Below are 20,223 nucleotides of genomic sequence, written 5' to 3' on the forward strand. Positions count from 1 at the left end.
TACATTATACTGTGTACGGTTCAGTTAGTAACACATCAAATTTTAGATCTATAATAAGATAATTCCAAACTTTCCCACAGGACCTCGTTATCGTATTTACGTCGTATATTAGTTAAATTATAGACATTCCTCCTTTAAATAAAGAGTAGCTGGTTGTTACAGCTGCTTAATAAAGCAGCTCAGCTCCGTATTCGGGGCCGAGCGTAATCTGGAAGATGAGGTAAGCAGATTTGTTCCAAGAAAGACTGTATCAGGAACACGGAATAAGGTTATAAGGAAATCTGTCTACTGTCAGCAGAAATGTTCTTTTAAACATGACTAATGCAGAAAAACCAGAACAACCTTATCCACACATCTGGGGGCTTAAAGAAAAGAGAGGTTAAGAGTGAATCTTTTCCACTGTCTACTGTTATTGTGACAAATCCACATATGAAAGCATGAAAGAGAGCGAGGGAGTAGCTCAGGACTCGTCAGGTCTGCTGTACTGATCCTCTAAAGTGATGGAGATGTGATTTAGACAGCTGTTTACAGACGGTTTCATCATTCATGATTTTTCTGAGATCACTTTCTCACCTATCAGTTGCTTTGCCTGGTCCATGTGGGAGTCCAGTTCACTCACTCACTCACTCATCTTCTACCGCTTATCCGAACTACCTCGGGTCACGGGGAGCCTGTGCCTATCTCAGGCGTCATTGGGCATCAAGGCAGGATACACCCTGGACGGAGTGCCAACCCCTAGCAGGGCACACACACACACACACATACACACACACACACACACACTCTCATTCACTTACGCAATCACTAGGGACAATTTTCCAGAGATGCCAATCAACCTACCATGCATGCCTTTGGACCGGGGGAGGAAACCGGAGTACCCGGAGGAAACCCCTGAGGCACGGGGAGAACATGCAAACTCCACACACACAAGGTGGAGGCGGGAATCGAACCCCCAACCCTGGAGGTGTGAGGCGAACGTGCTAACCACTAAGACACCGTGCCCCCGTGTCCAGTTCACTAAGATCCAAATACAACATTCACATGAACACAATGCAAGCAGTTTTGAACTTCAGAACTTCACCTCACCGCCGAAGGAACCACAACCAGGAGCTACACAACACCAGGGTTCAGTACTAATGGACTAAATCGTGCTTTAATTTAGTTATTTATTACCTAAACAGTGAGTTTATATAAGAACATACAGATACAGAATTTAAACCAAATTTTGCCATATTTCTGACCTTTGCTCTGCCACAACCCTTCTCACAAAACCTTTAAAAAATGTTGCCCTTCTTTCAGCTTCAATTTGTGAACTGAAGCAAAAGCTCATATTCTGTTAGTCTGATGGAAATAATAAGTGAGAAACTGTCCAAAGAATAACTGTTTCCAAGAAGAGAGAAGATATAATGAGATCCTGTTTATTTTTATAATGGAAGTGTTGTGCCTTCAGGCGTATTTTAGCGTCCTCTGGTTGAAGGGTTGAGGTTCTGCCAGATACGGATGAGGAGTTATTTGAGGTCTGACAGTCACGTTACAGCAGCACGGAGACCTAAAGCATCGCTGTGTCTGGATGGAAAACGGTACAGTTGCCCAGAATTTGAGGCAATCGAGCGTGTCCACACAATCATGTCCTATTTATGCAATATGCAAATTATAATCCTGTGTGTCATTATTTCTGTGATTTTCATTATAACCACCTTTTAGTTTACTGAGCAGGTTTGCAGGAGCTACAGAGACAAAGAAATCAAAAGCCTATCAGACAAGAAGCTTTGACGCTGCGACTGAACACGCTTCCTGCCTCAGACTGCCACAAGATACCACACGATTTTGATTCATGAGGCGGCATTTTAATACACATCAGTGTAAAATATGATTATTTTTACACATCAGTTGTTCGTCGTGATTTGAGAATAATCGCTTTATGATCATTGGTCTGATTTATTTCAAACGTTGCCTTTTAAATTGACTGTTTCAATCAAAATCATCAGATCTTTAAACACCTAATACTTTTCTTACATGAAGCTCGATTTGGTCTCTCGTTTTGAGAAGAAAGAGAGAGAGAGAGAGAGAGAGAGAGCAGAGATCTGTACGAGAAATGCCACAATTTCCCTTTGAACTGCAATCAGAACCGTACAGAAACTCACTTTAAACTTGCCTGAGATTTAAAGCAGCAAATCACAATAGAGGAAGATTCAGCTGCCTCCATAGATGTACAAATGTGATTAAACTAAAGATGTCATTTGAAGCAGGGAAGCGGTTCACTCCTAATGGTGTGTGGATAAGAAGATGAACTGGATATCTCCACCAGAGCTCCACTAGATCACAGCTGGACCATCAGAGGTTTTGGGCAAAACCAATTTGTTTTACTGTCTGCTTTAGTGAACTATTTCACAAGATCTATTCGAATTGTCAAGACATTAGCAGTAATAAATAATGCCTTAAACTCACTGGCATCTGAGGAAAACTCTGGTTTGTTATCTTAGAGAGCTTCATGTTTCTTGGCACGTTCTTTTCTCAGTTACAGGTAGACTATCAGGTTCAATCAGGACACATTTGGCAAAAATGACCTTGAATCTGTTAAAGGTGTACCTAATAAAGTGGAAATAAGGATATTACTGTTTCAAAAACTGAGTTGAACAAATTTATTCTTCATTTATTTACAGATATATGCATTTTCTCATTATTCCCGAGCTCTGTGACTGAGATTTCACTTCATTTCAAGCTGAATTGAATTTGTAGACCGTCCCATTGGACCAACCGGCCTGCAGTGTGGTTTCTGATCTCATCTCATATTTCATTAATATAATTTTAAAGACGTTATAAAGGTTTTCCATCTGTCCTGGAAATCGTGTCAGTCCAGTTGTCCGATTTTAAACAGATGTATTAAAATAATAATTAAAATAATAGGTGGTCCCTGTGCACGGTGGCTTAGTGGTTAGAACGTTCGCCTCACACCTCCAGGGTTGGGTTGTTCGATTCCTGCCTCCACCTTGTGTGTGTGGAGTTTGCATGTTCTCCCCGTGCCTCGGGGGTTTCCTCCGGGTACTCTGGTTTCCTCCACCGGTCCAAAGACATGCATGGTAGGTTGATTGGCATCTCTGGAAAAATTGTCCGTAGTGTGTGATTGTGTGAGTGAATGAGAGTGTGTGTGTGTGCCCTGTGATGGGTTGGCACTCCGTCCAGGGTGTATCCTGCCTTGATGCCCGATGATGCCTGAGATAGGCACAGGCTCCCCGTGACCCGAGGTAGTTCGGATAAGCGGTAGAAGATGAGTGAGTGAGTGAGTGAGTGAGTGAGTGAGTGAGTGAGTGAGTGAGTGAGTGAGTGGTCCCTGTTACCGTAATGTGGCCCTTTTGACACAGCTATTTATGACAACATTTCAGTAACACTCTTTATATTTTTTTCTCAATGTATTGATCTAGTCAGCTATATATCATGCCCGATACCAGGATAAAGCACTTTCTCATTAAATTACTCTTCCATGAAGTCTGTGTGGTTCAGTGAATCTCTTCACAGAGAGATAACAGATGGTTAAGGAAACTCCCATAATGTTTTCTAGCACCACTGAGACTGTAGAGTATTCGCCATGTGTTACTGATGAAGGATAAGGGGTTAGACTGTGGGTATCTTCTGAGCAGTACAGGAATGTAATGAGTGGTAAAAATGACAAGAGGATTTAATCAATTAATTTTAGTAAAACTCAGAGTTTATGTGGCTTGATCTTACATCATTTAAGGTTTTACTGGAGAAAGAATTGGTCATACTTATTATATCTGGAGTGGGTGACTGCAGAACATCTGCCTGAGGGAAATGTAGAGTTTATCTTATATAATGTCTGAGTAAAAAATTTAAGGTTCTTTTTATAAACTGAGATGTTGTCTAATTTTAAACTGAGATGTTGTCTGATTTCAGAAAGGCTTTAATTTCAAGACACCATGAAACAGAAAGCTCTCAAAAGTGCATGGTAGAACAAATAAAGCCGTTTCTGTTTTTGTTTGTTTTTCGTTCTTTTCACCAAAGCTTTCAAAGATCCTGAATAATTACCTGAATTTATGGTGAGTGTTCATCAAGGATTTGTGGTCAAACACCATCTAATAAAAACACTCATGGCAACACGGTCAAACGAGGTCCTGTTCTTACTGACCTGAATGGGATCACTGTTTTCCTAACTGTGGGACAGTGAAGATCTGCTGGGAATTAAACGACAAGCTGAAACCTAGAAACAGCAGTCCAGCATCATCCTTGCAGTTCTCAATGATCGTTGATGCTCGATGATTGTTCAGTGTTGGTAATTAAGCTGAGGATACCTGAGGAAGGCTTTATGTATTTGGAATCTCATTACACATGTAGTTCAGTTGATTATCCCAAAGAATCAGTGAGTAGAAACTGTAGACGATTTAAATACATAACTATCTTTCTATTTTACCTTCTTTCGTAACCATCAGGGTGATAATCGCATATGTCACAATGTTATGAGTAACTATCACAGGACCAAGCGATAAGTGTTTGTTGCTGTACACAGCAATGTGGGTCTGCCCGAGTACCATCAATGGAAACTTCCTGAAGCATGTGTTTAAGTTAAACTCATGAAGTATTACAACAGTAGGTCCTGTCCAGATGCAGTGGTGATTGTTTAGTCATTAATATCCTCCATATCTTTCATGTGTGCTATATGAACAATGACGGCATTCACTAAATTCCAGGGGTTTCGTTACCACGACGTAAAGTGGCCGTGTTTCCGGAGGTCTTGGAAAAACGCCCTCTTTCAAAAAAAAAAGAGCAAACGTACGAAGGACAAAACAGTCATACAGGTAGATTTATTTTAGAAAACAAATAAACAACCAAAAACTACGGTTAGGATTAGGGTTAGGATTATCAAATAGGCCACGCCTACCCGATGATGCAATATCTGTTACGCTGTTCTGAAATCCCTGGAAATAAGTGCATCCTGAACAATGACGGCTGAGGATCAGATGTCTACTGTCTGGTTTTAATTAACACAGTAGAGCGCATGCGAGGCACAGCAGGGAATACTGCAAAGTCGATTGGTTTAAAAAAAAAAGTGATATGACCTTTGGGGAGAAGCTTTGGGTTCAGCCACAAGGTGAAGATTGTCTGTCCACCAACACATGGAAGGCAAGTTTATCATCAGATAAAGCAGCTCTTACACTGTTCTTGATAAAGTGTTTGCTAAAAAAAAAAGTCAGTTTTCACAAACACCTAATTCAGACTGATAACTCAGATAAGCTCAGAAAGAGAAGCTTTAAGAAACTCCAACACAAGGAGCAGAGCCAACGCCTGTCTTTTGGGGAATTGTGGCAGATGGATGCTGAAGTATGTGTAGCTGGACCTTGTCTTGAAGAAGATTTTGTATTTTGAGGCTCAGGCAAGGCACTGGATAAGGTCAATGAGATAAACGTCAGGAGGATGACAAATGAAGACTTTTTCTGCACATCACTAACTGTCTGTTTCTGTCCAGTGGTGTCCTTTGAGCTGCTGTTTTCACCTTGGAAAAGAAATCTATGTGACAGAAAAAAGACAATCAAGTATTACCTCACAGAGAGCAGATGGATCTGAACAACACCGGTCCAGCAGATTCAACTCTACCAATGTAAAGATGTGTAGAGATAAGTTTGTATATCGATAGCACAGATTCCTCTACAATCATTCAGCCACACAAAGTCAGCTACAGAAGACAATGAAGGCAAGTCACAATGACTGACTGTGTCATTTTTCACAACTTTGAGGCCTGGCTTTCTAACTGCAGTCCTGGAAACACACCAGCTTGCATGGTATCAGTTTCCCAGACGCCAACACTTCTGACTCATGCAGGGCTTGAAAATGAGCTGCTGAGCTGGATCAGGTGTGTTAGGAATTACAGACACAAACATACGAACATGACTTTCTCTTATGCCCTTCAAAGGCTCCACTGTTCACACTGACAACTCTCAAAGGTCCCCATCTACAGGAGACTGATAATGTCCCCCCTGATAATGAGCTCTTTAAAATAAAATTCCCGCTTTAATAATAATAACAAAAGCGAACAAATATAAATGCACAAGCTACAAACAGTCCCAAGACAAAATAAATAATGAGACAATAAATGAGACAATAAATACAAAATAATTATAAAACACTATTTGCAGCATTCATTCATTCATTCATTCATCTTCTACCACTTATCCGAACTACCTCGGGTCACGGGGAGCCTGTGCCCATCTCAGGCGTCATCGGGCATCAAGGCAGGATACACCCTGGATGGAGTGCCAACCCATTATTTGCAGCATGTTTCAATTAATTTATAATTTATTATTATTAAATATAATTTACATTTACAGCATTTAGCAGACAGTCTTATCCAGAGTGACTTACATTTTCTTATTTCAGTTTATACACCTGAGCAATTGAGGGTTAAGGGCCTTGCTCAGGGGCCCTGCAGTGGCAACTTGGTGGACCTGGGATTCGAAGCAATGACCTTCCATTCAGTAGTCGAACACCTTAACCACTGAGCTACCAAATCCCACATATACCACATATAATGCTTCATGCTTAGACTTCTGCCACACTGGTCATTGTTTTCATTTAAGCATAAAACCCGAACCTTTAACTGTACATGGCTTATATTTTATCTCTTTAGAAATGTTGCATTTGTCTGTTTCCATAAATTGCCAAGGGACTTCATAGCACAGCAGATTTACATGTAGCCACACCCACACAACTCCATAAAAGGTAAAGTGCCCAGGTAGCTGGGAGCACCAAATGACTCATTGGTTAGCACGTTCACCTCACACCTCCAGGGTTGGGGTTCGATTCCCGCCTCCACCTTGAGTGTGTGGAGTCTGCATGTTCTCCCCGTGCCTCGGGGGTTTCCTCTGGGTACTCCGGTTTCCTCCCCCGGTCCAAAGACATGCATGGTAGGTTGATTGGCATCTCTGGGAAATTGTCCGTAGTGTGTGAGTGCGTGAGTGAATGAGTGTGTGTGTGTGTGTGTGTGCCCTGTGATGGGTTGGCACTCCGTCCAGGGTGTATCCTGCCTTGATGCCCGATAACGCCTGAGATAGGCACAGGCTCCCTGTGACCCGAGGTAGTTCGGATAAGCGGTAGAAAATGAATGAATGAATGAATGAATAATAATAATAATAATAATAATAATAATAATAATAATAATAATAATAATAATAAGAAGAAGAAGAAGAAGAAGAAGAAGAAGAAGCAAGCACTATAACACCATTAGTTGTGGCGTATGTTTATGACTGATTTTCACTAGCTGTTCTGGATGAAGCCCTCAGTCCATGATCGTGAGAACTAGCATGATGATGTGTTTCTGATCAAGACTATAAAGAAGTCTCTCTGGATAAGAACCTCTAATAAACACTGGAAAATCACAGAAATAAACAGTTTAAATTCCAAAGTACAACCCAAACATTATGTCCATGCAGATTATATGATTACGTGTGTTTTTACACCATGAGGAGCAGCAGGATATGAATTTACAGGATAAATCTGTTCATATCCAGCTTGAGAAATCAGGCCCATTGTCATCGTTTAAACTGAATTTTGAGTCGAAATAATTTTTTGTGTGTCTCAGAACTGCATTTTGTTCAGTTTTGTTTTGTTTTTTTGAGTAGGAGGCATCAAGGTTAAAGAACATGGTATAATCATGTTTTCCCACACATCCCAGAACAAATCCCACCTCATGAGCTACCAGACATTTGAAAAGGCAGCAAAACAGAAAAAAACAGTAAATACTTTACAAGCATGTCATTTATTTGCTCCAAACACATTCTGTAACCTTGTCCTTGCTTGTGTCTATGTGGCAGATGTTCATTCTCAATGAGGAACACGTTTTGGCAAAGAAAGGTTTTTGTTAGAAAATATTAATTTAATTTAGTTGAAATAAATGTGTGCTGTTTAAACTGGCTTAGTGTTTTCTTCTCTAAATTTCTATATTAATAATAATAGTGTTGATTAATATAATAAATGATTCTAGAACTATCAAACATGGATTAAAGGTTCCTCACTTAAGCCTTATAAAGAACCACTGGAGTTTTATATATAATAAGTGATAGATCCATTTTAGGTATAGAATCATCTCTATAGAATGTAAAAAAAAACTTTCTGCTCTGTGAAGTCCAACAATAAAGCGATCATTCCTTTGGATCTTGAGGAATTTGGGGCTCTATAGTGCATCAGACATCAGGCCGCTTTCACAAGCCATGTTTATTCTGTTTGAATCAAACCTTGGTGTGTTTTCCTCATGGATGTGTTTTTTATGCAAGTGAACAAACCCAGCACACACACTCTGGTGTGGACCAAAATAACCTCTCCGTGACCGTCTGAAAGCTGAGAGCTGTTCTCGGTCTGCTTCTAATTAAACTCTAGCACGGTTAGATTTGAGTCAAAAAGTGTGACCAAGCAGGAAGTGAACCAAACACACCTATGTTAAATTTCCAGCATTTGGCAGACTTACATTTATACAGATGAATAATTGAGTGTTGAGGGTTTTGTATTCTAATAAGTATTACAGTTAGTATTCCAACACCTTCCCCACAGAGACACCACTTCCACTATGTCATGTGTTTTGTGTTCCTGAGCCAGGACAGAGATGTAGAATATACCGATCCTATGTATGTTGTATTCATATATTTCTGATGTTCGTGTAAGTTCTCTAGTGAGATATTTTACTCACACTTAGTGACGGATTATTTACTATTTTCCATCATTGTATTGCTGACCAATGAATAAAAGATAATTACCTGCAGTGAGAAAACAACACTGCTCGGATTTGGACTCAATAACAGAACTAACAGGTGTGAATGTGCACTAAGAGTAACTCCTATAACTCTGTAGTAGCACTAGAACGACTCTGGTCTGGTATATAGGTGGAACGTAATGAAGCAATGAGCCCCTGAGCTCAGTGAGACCCTGTTTTCCTGAACTGAATTTACACTTTTTTTCTATTTAATGTCTTGCAAGCCAATTAGGTAAAGCCGTGTTTGAGCACGGGCAGCTGTGTGCTTTCTGTCTGACTTCACAAGCACAGAAAACAATTTGGCTCTGTGACACAGTTCAAAGAGAAACTGAGACGCTCACAGATGGGAAGAGAGCTCAAACATGAAAAGATTCAACACCGTAAGAAAGGCACAGAGAAAATAATAAAAGGAAAAGAAGATAACAAACCTGGAGGTGATTATACAGCGTTGTCTCATAAGTCAAGCATCATAAAAGAAAAAACAAAACAACAAACAAAAGCTTTATTTTCCAGACATCATACAATATGTTCTCTTCTTTTCTTTCATTTCAGCTTCCTAGGCTAGAATTATTCATTATGGATTCATCCTTCCTCACTCAGATATATCATAGTCTATATAAATAATATTAACGCATACATTAACCCTCTGATGTTGGACTTGTGGGACGCTCCGTATTACTGACACAGTTATTAGCACTCATAGATATCTGGATGATTAGACACACATTAAACATCATCGGTTCCATCAGCATGTTCATTTTGAATATCATTAATATTCATTCAGAATATTTTGAATGGTGTTATATTTTAAAAGCTCGCCCATGCGGATGAATCAGTCAGAATGTTCGATATGCTAACATCTCAGACACATCATGACAACTGTCAGATGATTAAAGAAGAGCTGTGCAGAGATCTGACAGACTAGAACTTTACTTAATCAGTTAAAATGAGATTCAGGGATGATGAATTTTGAGAACTGTAGGCCTTGTTTGCTGAAAGTCACAGCCGCCTGCAAAGCGTCTTGCATATTAACTCTACAGACGTCCACTTAGTGAGTGAAACAGGAAGTTCACACAATTATCCCTCCAGCTCCAAGGCATGCAGATCACTGCTAAAGATGACACAATTAAAAAGGGTTTTCGTTGCCTAATAGCAGAAGTGACTGTTTTTTAATGATGGAAATTTCCATGGCTCAAAGCTCTGACTGTAATATGGCGGTTGGACCTCTTTTTAAACAACTTAATGAGACATTTAATCCTAACCTTCACTGTAAATTCACCTTAATAATAACAAGAGGTCAAAACTCACCAAAATCGGACCTCGGTGGACGGGATAACAGCAGCCCTGTCTAACTCGAGTCGTTCTTAGCAGAATTAACCCTAATGAGATGATGATAAAATGATGAAGAGATGTTTAGAGATTCCTAGACGTTTATGGACTCTTTTATCTGTATGCTAGAAACAAACCAGCATCATTTTATTTTCAGAAGACTGTATAAAATCCGTGAGGATGAAAACACAGAGACACCGAAAAAAAAACAGCTCTGAAATTTATCAGGAGATAAGATGGGACAAAGACACAGTAGGATATAAAAAACCAAGCTAAACACGGACTAAACACTGAACACCTGTGCACCAATAACAGGAAAGGGGCGGAGACAAGACTAATGTCACAACAAAATAACATAACAATCACACGACATGTACTCAATGCGCATTGGTCGTCAAAAATAAAACCACATGCAGCTCATGTCCCTCATGTCCCATGCAGTTCATGTCACTCATGTCCCATGCAGCTCATGTCTCTCATGTCCCACACAGCTCATGTTCCATGCAGCTCATGTCCCTCATGTCCCACGCAGTTCATGTCCCTCATGTACCATGCAGCTCATGTCCTTCATGTCCCATGCAGCTCATGTCCCATGCAGCTCATGTCCCATGCAGCTCATGTCCCTCATGTCCCATGCAGCTCATGTCCCGTGTAGCTCATGTCCCTCATGTCCCATGCAGCTCATGTCTCTCATGTCCCATGTAGCTCATGTCCCTCGTGTCTCATGCAGCTCATGTCCCATGCAGCTCATGTCCCTTGTGTCTCATGCAGCTCATGTCCCTCATAGATCATGTCCCTCATGTCCCACGCAGCTCATGTCCCTCATGTCCCATGCAGCTCATGTCTCTCATGTCCCACACAGCTCATGTCCCGTGTAGCTCATGTCCCTCATGTCCCACACAGCTCATGTCCTGTGTAGCTCATGTCCCTCATGTCCCACACAGCTCATGTCCCGTGTAGCTCATGTCCCTCATGTCTCATGCAGCTCATGTCCCTCATGTCCCACACAGCTCATGTCCCTCATGTCCCATGCAGCTCATGTCCCTCATGTCCCACATAGCTCATGTCCCTCATGTCCCACACATCTCATGTCCCTCATGTCCCATGTAGCTCATGTCCATCATGTCCATCATGTCCCATGCAGCTCATGTCCCAAAAAGACGGAATAAATAAATATCATTACAGATGAGCAATTTTGTGCTAAGTGCTCACTGGATAACTCTGTTTACAAAAAACATACTTAATTCTAGATTCTTGCTGATTGTAGCTGGAATGAGATTATAATTATTCAGTACGTTTGTGTTCGATGTCAGTGTAGTGAATGAATGTAATAACTACCTGAGTGTAAACTGGTGGAACTGCTGAAGCAGATTCTACTGTCACAACTGAGAATTAAGACATTTATGGTGGCGCCGTTCCAAGCACAGCAATCACCGCAACACAACGTTTAGTTTCACGATGTCGTCATGTGATATTTAATCATGTCTCCGCCCACTTCTGGCGTTAACTCATTGGAGAGGTTTTTATATAGAATATAAATCAACTGGGTTTGGATAGATGATGAAAAGCGGTCAATTTGTGCCTGAGGAAAAGACACAAGTCTCAGTCATGAGTCTGACTCTACGCTGTTCTGTGTAAAGACTTTCCATTTGTTACTGTCTGTTTTCTCTTTTGATTTTCTTATCGTTATTTTCATTATAGTTTGTTGCATTTCAGAATTTTAACCTAGCTACATGTATTGAGCAAAACACACACCTGGGTTCAACACATTACACTCTTCATCCATGGCTCTTAATCTGACATGAACGTGAAGATCTCCATAAGAAATCTCCAAACAGAAATGATTAAACAGAGCAGGACATACATACACTTTACATAACCTGGAACCATTCATTCATTCATTCATCTTCTACCGCTTATCCGAACTACCTCGGGTCACGGGGAGCCTGTGCCTATCTCAGGCGTCATCGGGCATCAAGGCAGGATACACCCTGGACGGAGTGCCAACCCATCGCAGGGCACACACACACACACACACACACACTCATTCACTCACACAATCACACACTACGGACAATTTTTCCAGAGATGCCAATCAACCTACCATGCATGTCTTTGGACCGGGGGAGGAAACCGGAGTACCCGGAGGAAACCCCCGAGGCACGGGAAGAACATGCAAACTCCACACACACAAGGTGGAGGCGGGAATCTAACCCCCAACCCTGGAGGTGTGAGGAGAACGTGCTAACCACTAAGCCACCGTGACCCCCAGGTAAAATATTAATGATATATAAGTCAGTATTTTTATATATTGGCACATGAATGTTTTGGAGTGACATTTCTAATAAACCAACACAGTTCTATTAAACACAATTCTTGTTTATGAATAATTCTGCTCTGGTTTAGAGAACAACAAGTTAATTTATTTTCTTAACAGGAAAACTGTCACTCTATTGTTCCTCATGCTTCAATTCCTCTGTATTAGATTTTCTTTCTCTATTTTCATTGCTTTTAAACATACAGCTACTTTAAAAACTGGCAAATAAAAATCGTCTTTGGTGAAATAGATGGAAATGACTGCAGTGATTCACTGTTCTGTAGAAACAGACTCTGGTTACCATTTTCATCATAAAGGGAAGCACATGGAGCTGATAATGACATAAAGACAACAAAACAAAACAGAATTGTTGCTGGAAGGTAGGAAATGACTGCTGTGACATTGAACGAGAAAATGACACGATTTTACGATTCCGGTTGGAGACACGACTGCAGGTCCTCTGAACGTCAAACCCAGTGATGGATTATCAACCCGTCTAACCATACAACAAGGTGGTAAACAGAAATGCCTGCTGGAGAATGAATCTCACACAGAACAATAAGAACAATAGAAGAAGAATGGAAAGGGAGAACCACTGATTTCATTAGCTCTGGATTTAAAATACACTTATTTCTAATAAACACTACTGCAGATTTGGGAGATACAATAAAATAAAAAAACAAAACATGAGCTGCATAAGATGTGCAGGGTTAACAGAAGAGTCTGCTAAAGCTGAATTAAATGTTCAGGGTTAGATATACTGCCTCAGGAGATTAGCACATTATGCTAGAGCTAAAATATTTAGGACTATAAATGCCTTATAGTGAGACTCGCAGTGACAAAGCACGAGGAGATTCATTTTCACTGAGAGCTGCAACTTTCTTATAGTGAGACGAGCGACAACTAGATGAGGGCGTGTCCAAGGAAGCAACACAGCTTAACTTTACGCAAATATGGAGTGACCTGATGCAGCGACTAGTAACGGAGTGATAATACGGAGCATCGATACGTTTACATGTGAACCGTGACATAGAGAACACACTGCTTCTCTTTTATCTCATAATATATCATGCAGATATACACTACTGAATTTTATACTCAAACACCTCCACCATCTCCAGAATCTTTCATTTTAGCATCAAGAAAACTGATCTGGAATGTTTGTTGCTCCACCCACTGATAAATATTATTACCATGGCAACCAGTAGTAGGAACACCTACTGACCACTTAACAATACAGCAACCTGAGACGTACACAGATAAAAATCACTGTATGAGTGAACGAAGCGTAATCCAGGACTAATATTAAGTAGTGAATGTGAAGTCTGATGTTAGACTGAGGCCCCGTGTTAGCTCACATCAGCCAACTATAGCAGAGAACTGCAATCATTCAATATACTGTAAATCATATCACAGCATTTATTCATTTCTTATTGTCATGTATTATTTTAAAGATAAAATAATAAAAGTAAAATCAGCAACTTTACTGCAGCAAACCTACAACAGCATTTTCCGGTAATGTATTCATTATTTATCATCATCTAACAAACATGTTCCAGCCCTGGTGTAGTGTCACTGATCTGATCTCATGTCAGATACTGGGTTTGATGGACGATGATGACAGATTTATTTGTCTCATGGCCTTCACTCAGGCCTCAACATGAAATAACTGAATAGTGAGATCAATTACAAACAGAAAACAATTCCAATTATCATATCACTTAATGATTTAATAATAATAATAATAATAAGTTACCTTATTGTCATAGTTTTGTACATTTATTTATAGCTAATAAGGAAATTAATATTTTATTAATAGAGACATCGACAGAGTTGGAATTGATACCAAACAGTCTGGTGACGTAAGTTAACAACTGAAATGTGAAAACCTCAGGAGGAGTGAGGATGGTGAGCGTTCCTCCATTTTACCCTGTGGTACAGCCACAATGAACACAACATGGAATTAGCTGCTCACAGAGCAGAGTGGATGGAGTGTTTTACAGCATGAAATATTCTGAGAGCCATTACAAAAGCCATCATCTTTCTCCACTTCAGCATGATAATGACTGAGATAAAGATCAGGAGAGAGAGAGGCCTTCTTTCAGATGAAGGGTTTCACTTTGCACATAATATCGTTATATAATTTAATGAGTGTGTGTGCGTGTGTGTTTGTCTGTGTGTGTGTGTGTGATGATGAAACGCTGCGTGCATGATAGGCGGCATGCTGTCATTTAGTGTAACATCACAGATTCTCCATAACAAGAACTCAAGAGCTGCAATTCGAAAAACTTTTTCTGTGTAATATCTTATGTAGAGTTTCCAATATTTATTGACTTCAAACAGTGCTGTCAAGTTCTGAGATAGATAGATAGATAGATAGATAGTTAGATAGATAGATAGATAGATAGATAGATAGATAGATAGATAGATAGATAGATAGATTTTATATGTGATATATAATGCCTTACACAGCAGGTGCGTCTCCGGTGATTTCTGAGGCATGTTTCATGTTTGACAAAAGACTAATTCTTGCACTAAACAGCAGTAAGTTGAACTTACGGTAAAACACGTATTCGGTGTAGCTGGTCCACATCTTGTCGTCGGCTTGCTGACTGACCACAGAGGCGGTGAGGGACGAGTTGCACGCCACCATGTGGAAGCCGCACTCAGAGAGCACGTCAAAGGCGCGTTCGAGCTGCTTGAACTTGAGGTAGAAGCGCGACGTGTAGCGCTCTGGTGTGCGGTCCGGGTCGCGGCTCTCGTTAAGCGTCTCGCCGAACACCTCCTTGGCCAGCGCAATGCGACCGCACACCATGATCCGTGGCACGCGCCGGAACTTGGCGTCCGCTTGGCTCTCACGGCCCGCCGTGCACGAGCCTCGGTAGCCCACCGTGAGGAAGCCGCTCTTACGGTCGGCTGGCACGAGGGAGGGTGGCGGGCACGCGCGCTGGTCGCTTCCCAACGAGCCGTCCTCATAGTCGCTGTGAGCGCACTCGTCCGGACTGGGCTTCACCTCCTCGGGCGTTAACAACTTCACCAGGTCCGGCAGCTGGAAGTACTCCGCCTCTTTCCTCAGGCGAGCTTTCTCAGGAAAATGATCGGGCAGCACCACCTGTCTGTCCCGCAGGAAGTCCAGCACGTAGCGGAACAGGAAGCCGTCACGGTCTATGAAATACCGACCCTTGGGGTCTCGCGCGAGATCCGGAACCGCGCTGCTTTTTGGTGAGAATATTTTGCCCAGTAGGGAACCGGGATGGCTCACGAGCGTGGCGTGGCGCGTGTAGTACACCTGACCCCCCACGTTCAGCTCCAGAACGTCTGGAAAGCAGTTCAGGGCGCATGACGGCTCTTTGGTAGCGGACTGAGTCCTACAGTTCCCGCTCAGAGACATAGTTTCGGTCATCAGGATAGGAATAATAATAATAATAATAATAATAATAATAATAATAAAAGTTTCTTCCAGCAAGCTGTCACATGAATTCGATCTTCATCACCAGAATCTTCATCATCAAGAAGCAATTGCAATTGACTCAAATCTGACTCCTCCCAGAAATGTTTAGTTTTAAAGAAAATGTCTGCTCTTACGCTCAAACCGCGGTGAAGGTAAAATGGACCACAGAGCTGAGAAAAAGCAATAGCTTCAGGAGAGCTTGAGAAGAGCTTTAGGAGAGGTTGAGCTACAGCTTCACGGACGTCTGAGCACAAAATGAGGAAGGTACAGCAGGCTCGTGCACTCAGGGACACAGGAATCATCCGTAAGTAAAGGAAAAAAAACCCAGCACCATCAAGTCCGGTTAAATATAACTCCACCAAACGGCTGATGAAACTTTTGAGCAGAAACCCGAATGCTGGCGACGTGCCGGTGTTGGAAGTTACAGATGGAGCTCGGTGTACTCACGGTGTGTCCGGAGGTGCGAGAGCCAGCAGCATCACTCTGTTCGACATGATGCTTCTCATGTGCTTTAGCAGATTCTCTCCATCGCCTCTTTTTCTCGCATCTCTCTCTCTCTCTCTCTCTCTCTCTCTCTCTCTCTCTCTCTCTCTCTCACTCTCTCTCTCTCTTCCTACGACCTACGGGCGTGCCCGCGCCCACTGTGGAAAGTGCGAGAGCGCGCATCGAGCTTCCTTTTCCCGCTCAGGGTGGTGCCAGTCTAAAAAAAAAATAGAAAAGAAAGGGAAGGGGGAAAAAGCCTTAGCTGATGTTGCCTCAGCGGTTTAGGAGGGAAGAAAAAACATAATAGCTTATGAAGAATTACATCATCTTAAAGGAGTAGGCTGGCCGGATGCAGTCTCACACACACGAACGAGTGTGAATCTCTGATCTTTGCTTGCTTTGATATTTATTTATTTATTTATGCATGTATTTATTTATTCTAAATGTGTTTTGTAAATCCAGTGGGCGTCCTACTTAGGAGATCACACTCTTTTAGCTTCTGGATTGTTGCCTTGCTGTTTTTTTTCTGTTTCCTTTCTTGCACTTATTTTTAATTCTTTTGGCTTTGTGAATTTTTGGAAAGTTGTTCAAGTCGCAGAAGCAGCAGCAGTCAAACAAAGCGCTTTGCATTTCAGCACCACGGACAGCGAAAGGTCGGTCAGTAGCAGCTCGTCCATATGGGAAGCGATCAGCAGATCCATGGCCATATAGATCATCATTAATCTTCATAAGGTTCTCATTCACAACTTATACATTTTTAATTCAATTGAATATTTTGCTCACTGCCCCATTTAACTCCATATAGTTATTATTGCACCAAGTGGTCAAACATAGGAACTGCAACAAGTGCCAATTGGGACAGGAATCACGCTGCCCCATGATCGCTCTACAAACCTTATCGGAGGAAGAGAAGACGATAGGACAACTAATTCTATTATAATCCAAACTAATTCTATTGTAAGATATATTTTTTAAAAGTGGGAGAGTGATAGAGGGATTATTATTAAGTGAAAAATATCCTGTGGTTGAAGTTTTTATCCAGTTTCATGCAGATACAGGTCAAGAGCTTCAGTTAATGTTCACTTCAAAGGTTTAAACCACAAGCTTGGAATCGTTGTTGGTTTAAGGCTTTCATAAACTGCTGACCTCCTGGGATTTTCACACACAACAGTCTCTAGAGTTTACACATAATGGTGTGAAAAAAACATCCATTAAGTGACAGTTGTGTAGGAGAAATGCCATGTTAAGTCACAGAATGGCCTCACTGATGGAGCTGACAAGTAGGTTACAGGAGATCAATTCATTTTAATACAGTCCAATTACATTTTAATGATATAGCTGTCAATGAACATTAATACAAAGCAGCATTATACTGTAGATACCCAATTAAATGTATTCATAATGAGTCAGAGGTGAACGAAAAATCCCCAAGATGATATTAGAAACCTTGAGAGGAACCAGACTGAATACAATTCTCATCTAAGTGGCAATGGCAAGTGGGATGAGATATTAATATAAACATAGATACATACATACATACATAAATCTACATACACACACACACACACACACACACACACACACACACACACACACACACACACACACACACACCACACACACCACACACATACACACTCAGGGATCCATAAGGCTCCAGTGAGAGTGCACAAATCACTGTTGTGCATTAAGGAATCTAGCTGAGGCTTTTCCAAATCTCTCTCTCTCTCTCTCTCTCTCTCTCTCTCTCTCTCTCTCTCTCTCTCTGTGTATGGGTGTGTGCATGACTCTCTCTCTCTCTCTCTCTCTCTCTTTCTCTTTTCATTTAAATAGGTCAGAGGTACATTATCGTGTGCTTTGTTAATGCTGGAGCAATGCACCATTTGGTGGAAATGGAAAGAAGAGCACGTATACCCCTAACTGCTGCTCCTTTATGAGCCATTAAGGTCTAATAACAATCACAGCAGCACATGGTGTATACAGCAGGGTCAGGCACCGTCTTCAAGAGCATTCAGCATTCAGATCTGCCAGACTGTGCTCTGTATTAACACAAAGAATAACACAATACTCTCCAAAAGCAGTAAAAGAAAACAGAAATTATGGATTACATCATGCTTGTTCAAGTACAATATGTAGTAAAAATAACACAACACAGAATGTCTGGGTAATCCAACAAAGCTAATGTGAAAGTTAAGGCAAATTTCTTATTTATGATTTGATCATCCTGTGGCTCACAGTGTGATCATTTTAACTGAGATCATTTTCAAACAGGCTTCAAATCTGCTGCCTCTCCATCACCAAGCCCTCTAAAACATGCCGTCCCTGCCAGGGACTTCCAGCGTTCACTGCATGAATATTTTCCAACCTGTCTATCACAAATCTGAAGGAGCCTGGACTTTAAATGTCAGAGGTATTTCAGAACTTTCCTTCAGTTGGTGCATGGATAGATCTACCCTCGTTATCTCCCATCACAGTATTAACAATCTTTGTTTTTCAGTAAAGTAACTCTGACGTTTAAAAGTTTGTTTTGATGAGTGATGATTCTTCAGGTCTGTTACAGGGAGAAAACGTTGCCAAGCAGCATCTCGACTCCAGCGCGGGGAGGTGCCATGTTCAGTCTGACCTCCATGGGGATTTACTACATCAGCTCCAGCATTGTTGTATTTTGTTTGCTTTTTTTCTTCTCACAGTCATTTGGTTCCTGACCCTGATGAACCTACTGAAAGACTTTGAACTGCTGTGGGATCGTAGCAGCAGGCATTTCATTGAAAAAAAAAAACAATAAATCGCAATATCCTGAGCACAAGTGTGAGGGAAAACAGCTCATTCTTTCATGTCTATAATGTATAATAACACGCTTCCATTTCATTATGCATGCTGAAGAAGGAACACAAAAGCAGTATAACTACACACACTACACACAATGACAGTAACCACATCCACAACATTTATGTCATTTTTTATGTACTTACAGTACAGCCTCTCCCTGTTTCTTTTATATCTTTATTTTTGTACATGTGAAAGCTATTTTTAGTCTAATATATCCTGTGAAACAACAGTCTTCTATTCCTGGTGCTGTTTATTAAGAATTGCATGCTAGGATCTTGAAATCCCATTTTCCCTTTTCGTCTGACTGAGTTCTTTTGAGTAAAGCTGAAAATAAATAATTTGCTGAAGAGGCTGCGGGAAGCCTCCATGTTGCATGGGTTGGGTGTATAATTGAGTCAGAGTATGAAGCGCTAAGGGCTTCTACTCCTGCCAGCTGTGATTCCATTAGAATCTGCCGTGCCTCTGTGGAACACTGTCCTCATGATTTCTCATTTTACACACTCACACACACACACACACACACACACACACACACACACACACACAGCTCTGACTGGCACTCCTCAACTATCAGTGTGTGGTTTGTAATTTCAGGGGTGTAGGTGTGCTCATCCTCTCAGGCACTGCTTTTGCCATTTGGCACAAAATGACAGGTAATTGTATGTTTTAAACACACACACACACACACACACACACACACACACACACAGCAAAATGTCAACTAATCTCTGTGCATGTAATCTGGTGTAAATAAAGTACATGTATAAAAATAAATACATAAATAATTCCTGCAGGCAGAATGAATGGTGTGTAATACAACAACACCTGATTAAAGCACAACCTTTTTTTCTACATAGAGACCTGTATTCAGATAACACTCCATTATTCAGTTCTCCTTCATTAAAGTGGGTAAAGAGCTCAGGCTTTGGAGAAACTGAGGAGAAACTGATTTGGAGTAAAAGGCTGGTGTTCATGTCTGTTACACAGCGGATTGTGGCTGATGCTTCATACAGCCTGTGTGCACGATCTAACTGCATTAGCTTCGTTTTAAAAGCACATGTA

At 41.1% G+C, this 20,223-nt stretch overlaps 1 protein-coding gene and 1 long non-coding RNA gene across 3 annotated transcripts in view; one reads left to right on the forward strand and one right to left on the reverse strand.

The window, feature by feature from the left end:
- Positions 1-16,397, reverse strand: part of kctd16b (potassium channel tetramerization domain containing 16b) — a 35,699-nt gene extending 19,302 nt beyond the window's left edge. Inside the window, exons 1-2 of one of the 2 annotated variants that reach the window (XM_060890345.1) lie at positions 14,958-16,397; positions 14,358-14,464 (exon numbers count right to left, since the gene is read on the reverse strand). In XM_060890345.1, coding sequence (XP_060746328.1) covers positions 14,370-14,464; positions 14,958-15,801 — 939 coding nt within the window. In that variant the 5' untranslated portion in view covers positions 15,802-16,397 and the 3' untranslated portion in view covers positions 14,358-14,369. Of the gene's footprint in view, positions 1-14,357; positions 14,465-14,957 lie in introns of those variants that run through there. The other variant, XM_060890344.1, reaches the window with a different exon arrangement.
- Positions 1-20,223, forward strand: part of LOC132859585 (uncharacterized) — a 107,565-nt gene that overhangs the window by 13,367 nt on the left and 73,975 nt on the right. The window lies entirely within an intron of this gene.

The sequence above is a fragment of the Tachysurus vachellii genome, chromosome 17 (assembly GCF_030014155.1).
Source record: "Tachysurus vachellii isolate PV-2020 chromosome 17, HZAU_Pvac_v1, whole genome shotgun sequence".
Lineage (NCBI taxonomy): Eukaryota > Metazoa > Chordata > Actinopteri > Siluriformes > Bagridae > Tachysurus > Tachysurus vachellii.